This window comes from Lagopus leucura, unplaced genomic scaffold (genome assembly GCF_019238085.1).
Source record: "Lagopus leucura isolate 7727_CA_CO unplaced genomic scaffold, USGS_WTPT01 Super-Scaffold_100004, whole genome shotgun sequence".
Classification (NCBI taxonomy): domain Eukaryota; kingdom Metazoa; phylum Chordata; class Aves; order Galliformes; family Phasianidae; genus Lagopus; species Lagopus leucura.
Window position 1 is genome coordinate 19,407,472 of NW_024962264.1, and position 15,662 is coordinate 19,423,133.

Sequence of the window (15,662 nt, forward strand, 5' to 3'; positions counted from 1 at the left end):
CAGTGCTGCTCCGTGAAAGGACGAGGGACAGTGGCACCAATAGGAATATATCAATTACAGGAGCTGTTTCCTGAGCTCCCCTCCACAAGAAAGTCCAATATTGCTATTATGGATTTTATTTCCATACAGCTGCTATTTCCATGTTTTCTTTATATGTCTTTCTAAGTAATCTGGTTCTGCCTAGGTCCCTTTCTTTTCTAATCAGCAGGAAGAAACTGATTTCAAAGAGAACTGTGGTCCCTGGATGTATAGTTGGGTGAGTGTCAAGTAGGAGCAGAGAGGTGTAGTGCATGGCATTAGTGAGATACATACTCAAATACCACTTAGCTGGTGGTTTTGCACTTTCATGTTGATGACAGGATTCACAAAAGGATACCTACACATGATGGAGAAAGATGGACACACAGATACACCTATTAGGAACCCTCTTTTCCAGTGGGAGCAAGGCAAAGTCCACTTAAGTTTCTCTGGGAGGGCTGAAAAATGTGGTTTTTGTCCTTCAGAAACCCAGATATGGGGGAGGGAAGGATGTGATAATGAAGGATTAATTTGCATAGTAGATAAAATCAGTGTGAGTTTTTGGTGGTTGGCAGATAGAAGCATTCATGAAAAAAAAAAAGCAAAATGTGAATTCACCACTGCCTGAGTTTGTTTTTTTCCTGCATCACTTGATTGATGCCTTCATCCAAAACTACGGACATGATGCAAAAATCCCTTGGCAGAGGCTGCCTCTGTCTACAGGAGCACAAAGTGCGGTGTAATAGAACAAACCACAGGAGTGCAACTGCTGTAGAGAGCTGATGGCCATGCTGTGTGTGCCCTAGGGCTTAATTCCCATGCTTTGGCCATGCTATGGCCTTCATGCCCATTGGCAGCTGGATGCGCTACTAGGTGACAAGTTTCCATTTCCTTTCAGGAGAAAGGAATCTGTTTTGCATTTGTGAGACTCTCCACAAAGTGATCCAAATGCAGTTAAGTGGGACTGTGGGCTGATTCAGAGTTCGCTTCTTCTTTACTCACTAAGAAGTGAACACAGGCCCTGTCCTTCTGTCACACTTCCACCTCGTGGGATGTCTCCATTCTTCTGTAGTTCAGTAAGAGCTGAAGCACCGGGAAATAGGGGTTGTCTGTACATGAAATAAAAGAACATTCAATACTTTACCAAATATTATGTATGTAAAGGAATGTGTGTAGTCTTAACTTCCATCCCCCTAAAATAACCCAGGTAACCCATTAAACACCAGAGGGTAAAAATCACATCAATAGAGCGTGTACAGAACAGTGGAACTTTGAGATTTGGGTTGATGATTTACCAATCAAGCGGGCTCATGAGGCACATGGCCAAACCAGGACAGGTCTCAGCGGTTGCTGAAATAACCCCTCATTCTAGTCAACAAGCATCCAACCCACGGTCCCCTCACAAGCAATATTTAGAGTTGGGTAACATGATTCTTGTGGTCGCCAGGAGCTCACTGTCCCTTCTGAATGCTTTCTTCACAAAATGTGCATCTTTTTAGCAGAGTTGCACTGGATTAAGTGTCGTTTGCAGAGGTGTAAAGAAACATTTCCCTCACAAGCTGTCACCTTTTGTAAGGTACAAGGTATTTGTAATTTTATAATATTTTATAATATTTGTAACCCTTGATACAAGTATCAAGGGGTGCACCCTGTAGCATGTACACTTTCCCTCTTCTTTGCTTATGCGTCCTCTGCAGCATGTGCACGGCAGCACTTCCACCGGCCTTCCCAGGCTTCTGCACGGCTTGGGGAAGCGCAGCGCCGCTCTCCGCGTTGGGCAGAGCTGCAGGCGCGGAGCTGGGCAGGCCGTAAGGGCAGGCAGCGCTCGCCCGCGGGCGCCGGCCGGGAGGGAGGGACGGAGGGAGGGAGGAAGGCAGTCCCGTCCCTGGCGCCCGCCGGGGGGCGGTGAGGGCGGATGGGCGGGCTCGCTACACGCACACGCCGCTCCCGCCGTGCTCCTCTTAAATAGGGCGGCACCAGGGAAGCTGCGCGCAGCTCTGCGTGTTGTTGCCGTCGCCGCCGGGAGGTGAGCGGAGCTCGGCGGTTCCGCCGGGGCGCGGGACGAGGAGGCCGGGGGTCCGGCTGAGGGGCGGGCGGCTGTCAGGGCCGCGGGCTGCTCAGGCGGGTGGCCGCGGCGGGGCCTGCCGGGGCCCCGGCTCGGCTCGGCTCTGCTCTGCTCTGTTACCCCCGCCTCGGGGCCGGGTCGGCGGGCTGTCACCCGGCCGGGGGGTGTCGGCAGGGCTGCTTGCCGCCCGGCTGGCGGCGGCGCGATCGGTGTCCCCGCGGAGGCAGCCTGGGAGCCGGCGCGGCGCGGGCCGGCGGGACGCGGCTCTCAGCCCGTGCCGGGAGCGCCGTGCCCTGTGCTCAGCCGCTGGCCCTCCTCTCGCCCGTCTCCAGGAGGCCGTGCTTGCAGGCTTGCTCTTGAAATAATGATTTTTTCTTTTTTTTTTCCTTTCTAAACACTCGAGTGCGTGTGATAATGTGGCGTGAGGCAACCTGCCTTAAAATGGAAGGCTGAGTGAGTTTGTCTTTGCAGGCCTCCTTTCCCTGTGAGGTAGGAATACAGCGCTACGGGGGTTTAACCGAGTTGAACGGTGCTTTTGTTCCGAGGTGTGTACGTTTCTTGTTCCTGTTGAACAGGACTGGCGGCACTTGCAGCCTTCTGTATTTCTAAAGGGCACGTGTGTGAGCCGTCTGGGGTGTTAGCAAAGCGTTTGTGGACCTAGTGACCCAGCTGAGTGCTGGTCTCCATTGGGCTGGTGTCAGAGATAAGGTGGTCAGAGCTGTGAGAGAAAACAGTGATGTTGAAAGTAACTGCTGCTGGAGCCTCATGGTGCAGTACTTGTGCCCAGGCAAGAGTTAAACCATGTGGTGGTAGCAGCTTATTTTTACCACATTGCTTTACAGGGAACAGGGCCGTCTCCTCAGCTGGCCTGGGAGCATTTGTGTTCACCTCCGCACTTTGGAACGTGCCCTTGGACTTGAGACCTGAAGTTTCTCAGATCAAGAGATTCAGGTCAGATTTCTTGGCTCAAAGAAGCTTCGAGTGCAAGAAGGCATTGCACTTAGAGGAAAAAAATCTCTTTTCTTTTATCAGTAATATCAGTACTAATAATGCAGAGAACTAAATACAGAGTTCCTCATGGAATTATACTGTTGCTGACTGATTCTTTGAGCCCCACCAGTATTTAGCCTTTTTTGTATTGGAATAATAAAAGCAAAATACTAGCTGAGTGGGGTGGGCAGGGTCTAAAGCTCGTAGTTGCAAGTAGCTTGTGTACCCAGTTCAAGGTCTTGAGCACGTGGCCTTAGCCTATTCTGAGGGCTGCAGTGATGATACTGAATTCAAAAGGCAGCTTCTAAACTTGGTTGGTGCATTCACAACTACAAACTGGCCAGCATGAGATTGGAAGTAGGTCATTAGTTCTTGAAGCAAGCCCTTGAGTAGCCTTTTGCTTCAAGGTCAAGTGCAAGGTTGGTATCACTGGACAAAAGTAGTTATTCAAATGGAAGGAAGGAAAGCTTTTAAAAATAGTTATCTGGGTTAGTAACTCTCCTGTTTCTTTGAGAAAAGACTCTATGGCTGACTCTCCTACTTGATCACTCTACTGCAAATTAATTATGCATTGAATTTTTGGAGGAGATGAAGGTGAGTTATATTTTCAGATTTGGGTGCATTAATTTCTAGCGAGGAGGCATTAACTCCTCCAAGAAGATGTTTTAACTGAGGTGAGCAAAGGAATGCAATAGTGCTTGTTTTGGTTTTTGTTTTGTACAGATATCTGTAATGCAGATGAGTGGGGATGGGTAGACTCAAGTAAGGTTTAAGGCATCAAATTTTTCGAATACACAACAGGAGGACAGATTCTCTCTGGGAAACACAGTGAAGGGTGTACATAGTGAGATAAATTGGAGTTCTGATAGTCTGATGTGGAGCTGGCAGCTGTGTTCTATTTCCTTACTGCGCTAAATTACAAGTGAAAACGCACAATTTCTTACCTTTTGTATAAACAGTGGTAACGCCTCAGAAATCCTCATAAATCCTCATAAATAGGAGGGGAGATGGTTTGACCACTGGAAAATGGCTTTGTGTGGGAGTTTACTATGATGCATGACTGAAGGAAGCAGTGCTGTATAGTACTGACCTTTGCAGATGGCAGTCTGAACCCTGCCTGCAGACTGGGGGCTTGCATTTCTGCAGATCCAGGCTGACTCATGAAACAAGGATACATGAGAACACAAAGGCTGCTGCAGTCCCTTGCTGCCTTCCAAGTTAGGAGTTACTTATCTGTGGAGTTAAAAATGTGATAGCAAGATATAGCAAGATAGCAAGTTTTCTGTTAGATCTGATTCTTAGTACTGATACTCTGTCCAACACTGCAAACAGTTAATATGGTTTTATAAAAATCTGAAGGGGAAAAAAGCTTTTTTTGTTGCTGGACTTTCTTAAAGCTTCCTGTGAAAATGCAGGAAGCCCTGTGTTAAGCTGCAGAAAAGGACTTCTGGCTTTTTATATGAATTAGAGTTCTTAAAGCCAGACCTCTTAAGCTTTTTTCAGCTTGAGACTGCACGTGCCTTGTTTTGACAGCTTGTCCTCTGCACTTGGGCTGCATTAATAGATGAGTGAGGTGGAATATTTTTTTTTCAAGAGCAGGACTGATTTGCAGAAAGGAGTGCCTTATCTGGTATAAAGGGGCTGCTTGGTTTTTCATAGCTTTCTTATAGTGCTAGCATTGGGAAGTCACTCTGAACAAACTGCTTCTAGTAAGTACTTACTGATATGCCTGGCCTCAGTGTAACCACTTCTGTTTATTTTTCAACTTTCTCTGAATGTAAACATTATCTGGTGTGATGCAGCATGGCTTAAGTGTGACTGGTCCACGTTGCCCTTTGCTATGGATGTCAGGTGGCAGACGGGTGGATAAAAACCTTTCCTGCAAAGTCTCACGTGAGCGCTTGAGGTGCACACAGGGCTTTTTCAATGGTAATGCTCCTGGGACAAGTAGCAGGAATAAGTTGGTGCAAGTGAGCTATTAATGCCGCCAGAAAGCTGCCAGTTCAGAGCAATTGCCTCTGCAGTGCAATTTTCATCTGAACTGTGTTTAGATTGAGAGAAGTGAACACAGAGTGCTATGATACACTTGTGAGCTTGAACTTCAGGGATGCACATCTAACAGGGAGAGTAATTCAGGCATCAAAATATATTTGTAAGCCTATTTTGCAATCACTGAAGGTGGGAAAATTGTAAGATTGCTCAGTGACCTGCTCTGAGGCTGTAAGTGCAGATCAAAGGAAACACTTAAGTTGGTCACTGTCTCAAGTTTTGGTAAAGTACTAATTTCCTTGAGACGTGGTGATATTGAGTGCTGCTGATGCAAGCTGTGCCAGACACTGAACTAGGTGATGGAAATCCACTTGGCTTCTGCACTTGAACTTTAGTGACCTTACTGCTCTGCACTCAGGTTTCCTGTTGGACAGCACTAAAGGGTGGGGAATCCAGGTGTTGTTCCATTTTATTACAAGAGGATTGTAGCCAAGTGCCTGAGGACAGGGCTGTAACTTTACCCAGTGGGGGACAGAGCCTTCCTTCACACATCAGTGTCACATGTAATGCTTCTAGGTTGCAGCAGGAGTCTTCATTCCTTCAGTTACAGCTTATTAAGTGAGTGAGCAGGTCCTGTGAGCAAGCACAGGGCTGAAACCAACTTGCAGGCTGCTTCCTTGCAGTCATCTGCCTTGTATCAGCCTGAGCCAGCAGTGCCAACCTAAAGCACTGTGAGATGCCTGGTGTTTGCCAGACCAGGGGGTGTGGGCAGGTTGTGAGTTGGGTGGGAGGAAATGTGGGGTGTGAATATTAGGGACCTGCTGCTTCCTCTGTGTGTGAGGGATGGTTACCTCACTAACTTCTTGGTTCTTTCCTCTTCGCTGTCGCAGAAAAGCTAATCTGATAACTAACTGCTTTAAATTGGGGGTTATAGCTCTGTAGTCTGGTTGGGTCATTGGTGTGATTCTGGGTAAGATGTGATCTAGGTATTTTTAATTGAGAAAGTGGGGAGGGAGAAGGAAGGTTGAATAGTTAGTGGAACCTTGCTACAGTTCAGTAATATTTGTGTTTGGGAAAGTCCTTTGTGGCTGAGGACAGAGTTGCATGTTAAGTCACATGATGAGATGCAGCACCGCAGGATACCTCTTACTGTAGTATTTTTGTTAAAGGAGACTTCAATTGAGAAATTCCCTTTAGGTGTTAATTACCTGTGCTCCTTTCCTGTGTCTTGAGGGTGCTTGTGGTTTGCCTGCTGGTTACAGCTGGGCTCTGACACAGGTAGCTGTAAGACCTTAGTCAGTGTACTGCCTTGACTGCAGGGTGGGGAGAGAATCCTGGGAACACTTGCAGGCAGTATTTAGAGTTGCATGCTTAAGATGTAATATTACAACTGTTCTTGCTTTCCCCAGCTGTGCTGCTTTCTTCTAGGAACTAATGGCTATCTGGTCTTCAAGACAAAAGCCAATCTAGCTGAGAGCTGTCATCAGTACTAACCTATGAAAGGCCTTCTTGCTAGACCATCTCCTGGTGTGACTGCACCACCAGATGAGTCTGTGGCCAGCTTGGTTTCTGACCAAGAAGGTTGTAGGAACATCTGGAGCCAATTGAACGAAATCAAATTTAGGATGATTACAAATTGTACCATGAGATTAGGATTATGCATCTATTCAGATGAGCAGATTTCTTTTGTCAGTTGCCAAAGCTATTTGTTGCACCCTCTTGTACTCTGTAAAGAAGTTAGAACGTGGTTCAACACTTGATCTCCTGAAGGATGTGTGGTGAAGAACTTCAGTGCTGCAGATATGTTGGGATCTCTGTGGTGTAACCTTTAGCAATAAGAAAAGCAAGATAATACTCAGTAGCTTTGAGGCTAACTCAAAGATATATGGGAGGCTGATCACCTATTTCAGAATTTCATTGTAAAATATCTTTAGGCCATACTGATAATGGTAAGAAACTACAAATTTCTGGAGTACTTTTCCTATGAAGAAAGGGAACTGGGCTTGTTTAGCTTGGAGGAGAGAAGGCTCTGGGGAAACCTCATTGTGGCCTTGAAGAGAGTGTATAAGCAGGAGGGGGAACGACATGGGTTGACAGTGATAGGACAAGGGGGAAAGGTTTTAAACTGAGAGATTTAGGTTAGATATGAGGAGGAAGTTTTTCACACAGAGGGCAGTGACACACTGGAACAGGTTGCCCGAGGAGGTTGTGGGTGCCCCATCCAGAGGTATTCAAGGCCAGGCTGGATGTGGCTCTGGGCAGCCTGGTCTGGTGGTTGGTGACCCTGCCCACAGCAGAGGGCTGAAACTAGGTGATCTTTGAGGTGCTCTTTAACCTGGGCCATGCCTTTCTGTCTGCAAGGGGCTCTAAAAATAGTGTGGCTGCTTCTTCTCTACTGTGTGGAAAGCTTGCCTTTGTCGCAGGCCACCCCAGTGCTGGTGTGCTCTCAGTGCTAGGGTAGAGGGGAGGAGGCCATTGGCTCTTGGGGTTGTTTTCTTGTCACTAAAGAAGCTGACGGCTGCTCTCCTGTTCTTCCGTTGCACTCGAATGATGTCTGGCTATGGATGGACAATAGGCAGGCTGCTGCCCTCTGTAAATAGCCCATTTTGTGCTGTGAGTAGGAGCAGCAAAGAACGGCCGAGAGCTGCCAACTTGGGTTGTTGCCTTGAGATACTGGCTCCACTGTAAAGAATGGGCCTGGGGTACTGTGGGCTGTGCATATGCACAGAGAGCTTGCTTTGTCTGAGCTGTGCAGAACTCCAGCTGAATCATAGGATCTGTTTGGAGGGATGCTTTCAGGGCTGTGTTTGGGGAGCTGCTATTGCTGGAGGTGACAGGTAATTACCTCTGACATGGTTAATCCTCCCTGTTATTAAAACCACTTTCATGTATCTGGTATTGTCTCCTAACTAAAACCAAACTAGCCAAGCTCTACTGGTTGCATCGAGGAAAAATTGTGTATGTTGTCCCTTCTATTCCATCTTTTCTGCTGCATGTAGCAACTTGAGGATCATGGGCTGGTACTTCTCATCCTGTCTTTACTTCTTTGTCACACTTCCAGCTGTGATGCAATCACTATGGACTGTCTTCCATCAGGGCCTGGTTTCACAGTCTATTATCTGTAGTCCAGACCCTATCTGGATAAGAGGCAAATGCAGTATTTGCATTTGTAGTAAAGAACGCTGTTTGTCAATATATCTTGTTGACCTTGTGTATACAACTCTGCCTCCGTGTTAGGTGTCCCACAGCCAAAAAGTTCAAAGTGCTTTTCTCCAAGAGGATGACCTATGCTGATTTTGCAGCTGAAGCTTACTGTTCATTCTGTTAGTCTTCAAATGGTTGAGGTGAAACATGGAAGGAAGGCATGAAGTTCAGAAATGTGGAGATCCATAGGTGACAATTAGGAGCGCCCAGCCATGGGTGTGCTTCATAATTGGAAGAGTGTCATGTAGATTAGTGCTGGAGGGTAGAAGTAACAGACTGGATTATATAGTGTTGCTAGCCTCTTTTGTTTGTCTTGAATAATCAAACATAGCTGGGCCCTTTCTTTTCAAGAAGGATTGAAAGCCAGATCATACTTCACTGAAAATAACACTTGTATGTAGATGTAATGGCTTTAAGCTGCTTCTTCTGGTCATGGGGAAGACCTCAGATGTTGGATGTGATTGGGACATGAGCCCAGTAGTTACAAAGAAGGGCATTGAAACCTGATGTCTTTTTTGAGGGGTGTTTTCAGTTGCATTTGTTTGGAGTGTATTCTCCCTTTTGCATCTGCCTTTGCATCAAATACAGAAAACAAGAGTTGGTGTAACCTAGCAGGTAGCATTAAAGCTAGGAATTGCTTAGTCTGGCTGAAAACTTCCTAATCTTGTCTTTTTGTGCTGATGAAGCAGGTGTAATAGTTTCCTTTGAGATAAACATAAGCAGTAAAATACATTACGTAACTGGGATTCTGATATAGCTGCTCCAGAATATTGTATACTGTAAATTGCTCTGCAAACAACTGATCATGGAAATTGAAAGTAGTGATGCTTTTTCTTTCTTCAGTCCTAACTCATGCCAGCTTCTTGGCTGCATTGGGACTTCTATGTGAATGAAATGAGCATGTTCACTTCTATTCCTGGTAGCTATAATGATGCAACAGCCTTTGGAAAGAATAATTCTCAGACTATGCTGCATCCCTGAGTTATGCAATATATATTCAGGACACATGACTAATGCACGGGGGAAGCAAGTATCAGTTTTTAAGACAGAGGTGCTTGTAGTGAGGCTTGAGGAGGAAAGAGTGAAGCTTGCCCTTCCATTATAGCCCTATTTTTTTTTTTATTTGATAGCATGATGTCTAATAGGATATCCAATATTAATTTGCAGGCTAAGCCCTTCCATGTTGGAATGTCTTCTCATTTTTCATCTGTGTATTTCGCACTTCAGAGAGAAGTTCTGTATCTGTGATGCAAATATTTGAGTGATCTCATGCATAAAAAGCTGTGGTGCAGTAATCGTAATTATCGAGTCAGTAATCGATTACTTTCTCTATGCTAAGGGAAGATGGAGGGATTTTTTCAATATACTGTTCTTCTTTACCTTCCATTACTACAGCTTGCTGTGTTGCAGTGGGCTGTACCCAAAGGCTGTGTGCCACAGAGCAGATGATGGAAAGGTAACTTCTCTAGTGGTGCTGTGCAGTGTGCCTCGTAGTGCAGTCAGACACAAAAGGTGAGGAGGAGAGGAGACTGCTAGCCTGGGAGTGCTGGATCTGGGACCTGCCCAGAGATGGCATTGATCCCATCTTAACATTGCTCCTATCCATGACCTGATTTCAGAGTGTCCTGCTAATGTTGTGAAACTGTGGGCCCTTTGAACTGTTTTATGGCTTCTATTTTGCTGCCTGTAGCAAATCTGAGTCCAAATACTGGTTAGCCTTTATGGACAAGATGACTCCTCCTCTGCTGCCTAGTTGACTAACTGATGACAGCAATGAAAACTTCATAGTTTTTTGATAGTTGATTATAAATTTGAGATTTTTTTTCTATAGAAATGAGAAATCTTGACCTGTTATAGTTGGTTAGAAAAAGGAATATGCTTTTAATTCTGGCCTCCTGCATTCTCGCCCTGCAGCAACGTATCGTTTCACAGCACTCCTGAACTATTCAAGCACATTTGATGTTCTGTGGGCTCTTTGCTCAGCCAAAATGAACCAAACAAAAGTATCTCTCTTCTTGAAGAAGCAAGTGGGATACAGGACAAGGCAACTCTGCGGTCTGCTCTGTCCTGGTGTAGCAGGTGATGGCAGCCACTGGTGTGGGTTGTCGTCTGCCCGCTGCTCACCTCTAACCTAGTGGGCAGGAGCTGGTGGTGGCATGTGACAGACGTCCCTGGAGACCTTGGCTGTGGAGGAGGGCACCAGCTGAGCTGGCAGCAGTGCTTTTTTCCATTGCTGGTTCTTGCTGCGGAATATCCATGTCAGGCATGGGCTGGGAGTTGCCTCTCCTCAGCTCTCTGTATGGACGTGACGAGCAAAACGTGCTTCCTGTGCTTGTTGATGCTGCTGCTTTTTGCACACAGCTTTGTTCTGCTTTGTGGCCAATGATAAACTGCTGGTGTGACGCTGAGAGAAATGGGAAGCTGGCCAGCACAGTGCAGCCATAGGGAGATGCCTTCCATGAGCTCTTTGCAGAGCTTTCTGTGTGTGACCAAAGGGAGACTGGAAAAGGAGAGGTTATTTGACAGAACTTCAGAGATAGAGGATCCTTCTCCCCCTACTGCAGGGTTAGGGTGCACTCTGTTGGCTGGTGCAGGAAAGCTAGCAGCCCTGCCTCCCTCCCTGGAGTCCTGTTTGACGCTTACTCTAAAAGCAGCCTTGTAGCACAGCATACTCAGCCAGTATGGTAAATATTTACCATTTGTGAAATGCTGCCCTTCAAAAAAAAAAAAAAGAAAAAAAAAAAAGCAAATATTTTGTTAACATGTGGTGTCTTTTAAAGGATCTTAAAACTCAAATTGCCTTCTGTCAGTCTCACCTGATATTTCTGAACCAAAAATTGCTTGTTTACGTAACTCCGTTACAGAATTCTAAAGGTATTGACTGCTTAGTGGCAGATAAAAATCATTTTGACAGGGAGAAACTAGTAGGACTAAGCATATGTTGCTCTGCTACAGCAGTATATCAAAACAACCTCAAATCTGTGCAACTTTTCTCGTGTCAACAGGTTCCAGCATTGGGACAACTGCACTGAGCTATGATGCAAGCACACGACTTGTTTAGGCATATGCGGATTCCTGAACTTGTGGATGTCAGGCAGTATGTGCGCACCCTTCCCACAAATACCCTGGTGGGTTTTGGTGCTTTTGCAGCCCTCACAACCTACTGGTACGCAACAAGACCAAAAGCACTGAAGCCACCGTGTGACTTAGCAATGCAGTCTGTGGAAGTAGAGGTAAGTGTCCTCTGATGTGGGAGAAACTCATGAATGTTAAAACTGACACGGTGTTGTTCTCACTAACGTGTGTGTTGATGTGATGACCTATTACATTAAATGTTGGGGTCAGATTATGTATGCTGGGGTATACTGACTGGACTAATACTCTTCTGTTACAATATCTAGCTTATAATAGCTGTCAGATGAGACTTTATATTAGGTTACAAGCATCAAGAGGGTACTAACTGTCCTGAAATGATCTGTGGAAAGGTATGAGTCCTGCCAAGACATCCAGCCATAGAGTAAGTTGGAATTAAAGCAATCATGTAATAATCTCTAGGTACGCTAGCTTAGCTTTGTATTCTGATTTCAGAGGCACAGTGTTGCAGTTAGGTGGTGTTTAGTGTTGAAATCTGATATTGAAGCAGCCTGATTGTTGGTCAGAAGCCCGTATAGGCAATTGATGATGTGGTTAGTTTTGTGTGCAGCTGTTGTATCAATTTCCCTGTGTGGTTTTTCCTTTTTTGAAAGGAGGGAGATAGCGTTGGATGTTGAGATCTTCAAGTGAGATGCTTACCTTATGTAGGAATACAAGGATGACAGGTTGTTTGCATTTCTTGCATTCTTCAGAAACACCAGCTGTGGAGTTTTCTTGTATATGCTTGCAACCAAGGTGTCCCATTACAGCAGATTCTGTGTCAGAGGTGGTTTACGTGACTTCTTTTTAAGCTTAAGAGTAGCTATGATTGTAAAGTGATGTAAACAAATGTGGCAGCAGTTTAAATTTTATGCTATGTAAGCTTTCATGGGTTTTAGCAAAACAGACTCCTGTCATAGCCTCAAAATAGGCTTTTCTTTCTCTCTGGTGTTTTATACTGGAATTTAACAATGAAGCATTAGCTGGTCCCTCCATCCAGAAGGTTTTTTAGTAGCTGTTTATTTCTTAACCTTTTTTCCATATGGTATAGTGGTAAGCTAATGCACAGCTCTCGTTACTATAGTGAAAACATAGTAAGTAATGATCTGCTGTTAGAATTGCACAAAGGGGAGGCAAAAACATGATCTGATGAGATAGCTACAAAAAGCTCTTTGAGGAGCACGTGTATGTAAGGATCCAGAAACTAGAACTCACTTCTGATGACTCTTCCTAATCCAGATAGCAGCCATTTAAACATTATGGGGAATAGCCTTATGGAACAGCGTGTTTTAGTGGCTGCAGTAAACTAGTAGTGAAAGCTCTCTGGCTGTGGAATGCCTTACCACTCAGTGGAGATCGCATTGGTAGCAGACTGGGAGCTTAGCATTTTAGGAAGATAGTGGAACAGCAGCTCTAAACTGACTCTAAAACCACAGACAAATATTTATGCTTGAGACTAGCCTGCAGGAGCAGCTCACTACCTCTACCTCTTCAAGCAAAATTGCTAGTCATTGCTAAAATCTATGATAAAAATTGTTGTTCTTTACTATGTGACCTCATTAAAATAATTAATTCGCAATTTTATCTATATTGTGCTAATTAACATGCTCTCTGATCAGAGCAAGGTAGGTAGAGCAGCATTACTTGCAAAAAATGCATCAATAAAAAGACTCATGAGCATTAAATGGAAAACAGCTGAAGGTGTTAGCATGTTTTGGGGATAAAGAGCCCGAACTTCAATATGTCGATGTAACCAAAATCTGTCTTGTTTAGTTTGACAGTTCAGATAAAATCCTTTACAATATAATGCTGTATGCTGTACCAAACTAATCAAATGAGAATGCATTTTGATGTGAGTTTAGCTGTTATAAATACTGAATGTAATGCAGTGCTTAGGATTCACTTTCTCACTGTTTGTTTAAAATTTCACTTAATACATTTATAAGAGAATAGAGTACATGAAGATGCATTTTTTTTTTTTCCTGTGGAAGTGACAATACAAAACACTGCTTTCAAAATATCCCTTAACATTGTGTTGCTTAATCAGAAAATGTGCTGAAAGATCTGCAGAGTCAGCTATGTGCTTCAAAAAATGGGGCAAACACTATTCTCTTCTAATTTTTAATATCAAATCTACCTGTTCATTACTGGTTAAAATTTTTTGAATTAGAATTCTTATATGTACATTATTTTCTTCATTTCTGATGAGGTTAAGTGCAGTCAGTGACTGGTACAGTGTTTCTATGTGTTCTGATGATAAAACTTCTCGCTCTCCTAAGAAGCTAAAAGCATCCTATTTATTGCTGTTCCAGGTCACTTCCAGCTTCTGAAAAGCTTTGATTTAGTAGGTCAGCATCTAGTAACCTGTTCTAATTGACCCTGAGCCAGCACAGTGGTTGTATGCTCAGTTGAATGAGTACAGAGTTACTGAAAGTATCTGCTTTCTTCTTGACTAATATCCATTAAAATACATGGAGTGCAGTCCTTGAAGTATACTTGATACAATTCCACTTCACTGACATAAAACCTGCTTTCAAAGCTCCCAACTTGATCTTTTTTTGAGAAGAACCTCTTCAGAGATAAGTAAAAGTTTCTCAGGATTCACTTGAACCTGTCATCTGTAGAAGGGAAGGCAGGATTGAGTAATTTTGCAATTTTATTTATTTATTTATTTATTTATTTTAGGACCTGTGCTCAGGCAGAGGTGCTTCTTAGAAAAGCTTGCTGTGAGCAAGCCCTTGCCTAATAGTTGCACAAATATTCTGGATAGGAATCTCTAGACCAAAACTAGACCAATGCTATAATACTGCTTAATAACTGACTTCAAGCTGGCAGCATGAGCTGTATTCTAAGTAATCTGCAAAAATGCAGTGAAATACATCTTTATCTACTGAAGAATATCTTTAAACTCTCACACTCTTGTTGTCTCATGAGAAACTGCATTCTCCGGTGGAAACTGGATTTCCAACAACCTTAGAATTAATTTCACGTTCCTTTGGGAGGAGGAATCAAGTAAGCAGGACCTTATGCTGGTTGTGCTTCCCTTTATTGGTAAAATAATGATGATGATGGTTTGTTTCAATAGTAGTCTGTTATAATTTCTCTAATGTTCCTTTTTAAAAGAACAGTGCAGTCAGTCCTGAATTCAAGCAGTGTGCTGTTTGATAAAGGCCCTGTGAAAACTGCTTTTGTAGTTCTAAGTAATAGGATGTATGAGCTAAACAGTACTGGCTCTGATTAGAAGAAAACACTTCTTGTCTGTTGCTGCAAAATGGCTTAGGGTGTGGTATTTTGCCTGATGTGTGAATTGTAGAGCCTCAAATGTGATGCTAATGCATTACACCATAGATGCAGTGACATCTACAGTGAGACTGTGATTATGAACTTTGTGTCATGATCTTCCTCTGGCTAACAGAAGAGGTGTTGAAACTGGGAAATATAGAAGCTGACCTTGGTTATCCATGGTCTGTGTAACATTTGAAATAAAACAAGCAGTCATGCATATTTTTTTTTCTGGACAGAGATGTGTTTAAGTGATTGGTTCATTTCCTACAGAGTAGGCACTGGTGTGAGGGCAAGTGTGCTCTTGAATTTCTGATGTATGAGTGTTTAGAGGTAAGCCAGTCATTAATTTGTTCTGGGCCACGTTCACTGTATGTTTCTGCTTGCAGTCAAAGGAGTGGCAAGAACTGCATTACACATAGCTTTCCTAAAACAAGTTAGACTTGTTTTTGTGTTTAAAATGTTTTTGTCTCTGGTGAACTGCTACTATGCTCGCTCCTTTCCAGGTATGTGTGTGATATGACACACAAACCTATGTCCCTGCAGATAAAGCATGTCTTTCTACTTGCTCTCTCTTGTAGAGTACTTTGAAAAGAAAAAATAAATCTTTAGCCTAGAAGTGTCAATGACTGCACATGACTAGCCTTTTGACATCATCCATGATATCACAACACAAGCATAGATTTAGGTAGTCCAAGACCTCTTAATCAACTCCTGGCTCTTTCACAGCAGCCACTTATAAAGAGGATTTTTAGTGATGTGTACTTGAAACTGTTTAACCAACTGTACTTCCTTTTAAGAATCTGCTTGTCTGTCCTCTGAGCTGGTCTGCTTAGTACTTGCATAACTGCAATTGGTATAAAATGAGCTTATTTAATCTGCCACTATCAAATGGACTATGTTGAAATTATTCAGTTTTTTTTTTTTTTACTACAATTGACAGTATGTGCAAGTGCTCATCTGTTGAAAAATAGTGGTATTA

General features: G+C 43.8%; 1 protein-coding gene across 2 annotated transcripts in view; it reads left to right on the top strand.

The window, feature by feature from the left end:
• Positions 1-1,941: 1,941 nt before the first annotated feature.
• Positions 1,942-15,662, top strand: part of ACSL1 (acyl-CoA synthetase long chain family member 1) — a 35,070-nt gene continuing 21,349 nt past the window's right edge. Inside the window, exons 1-2 of one of the 2 annotated variants that reach the window (XM_042870502.1) lie at positions 1,942-2,044; positions 11,272-11,499. In XM_042870502.1, coding sequence (XP_042726436.1) covers positions 11,302-11,499 — 198 coding nt within the window. In that variant the 5' untranslated portion in view covers positions 1,942-2,044; positions 11,272-11,301. Of the gene's footprint in view, positions 2,045-2,957; positions 3,035-11,271; positions 11,500-15,662 lie in introns of those variants that run through there. The other variant, XM_042870503.1, reaches the window with a different exon arrangement.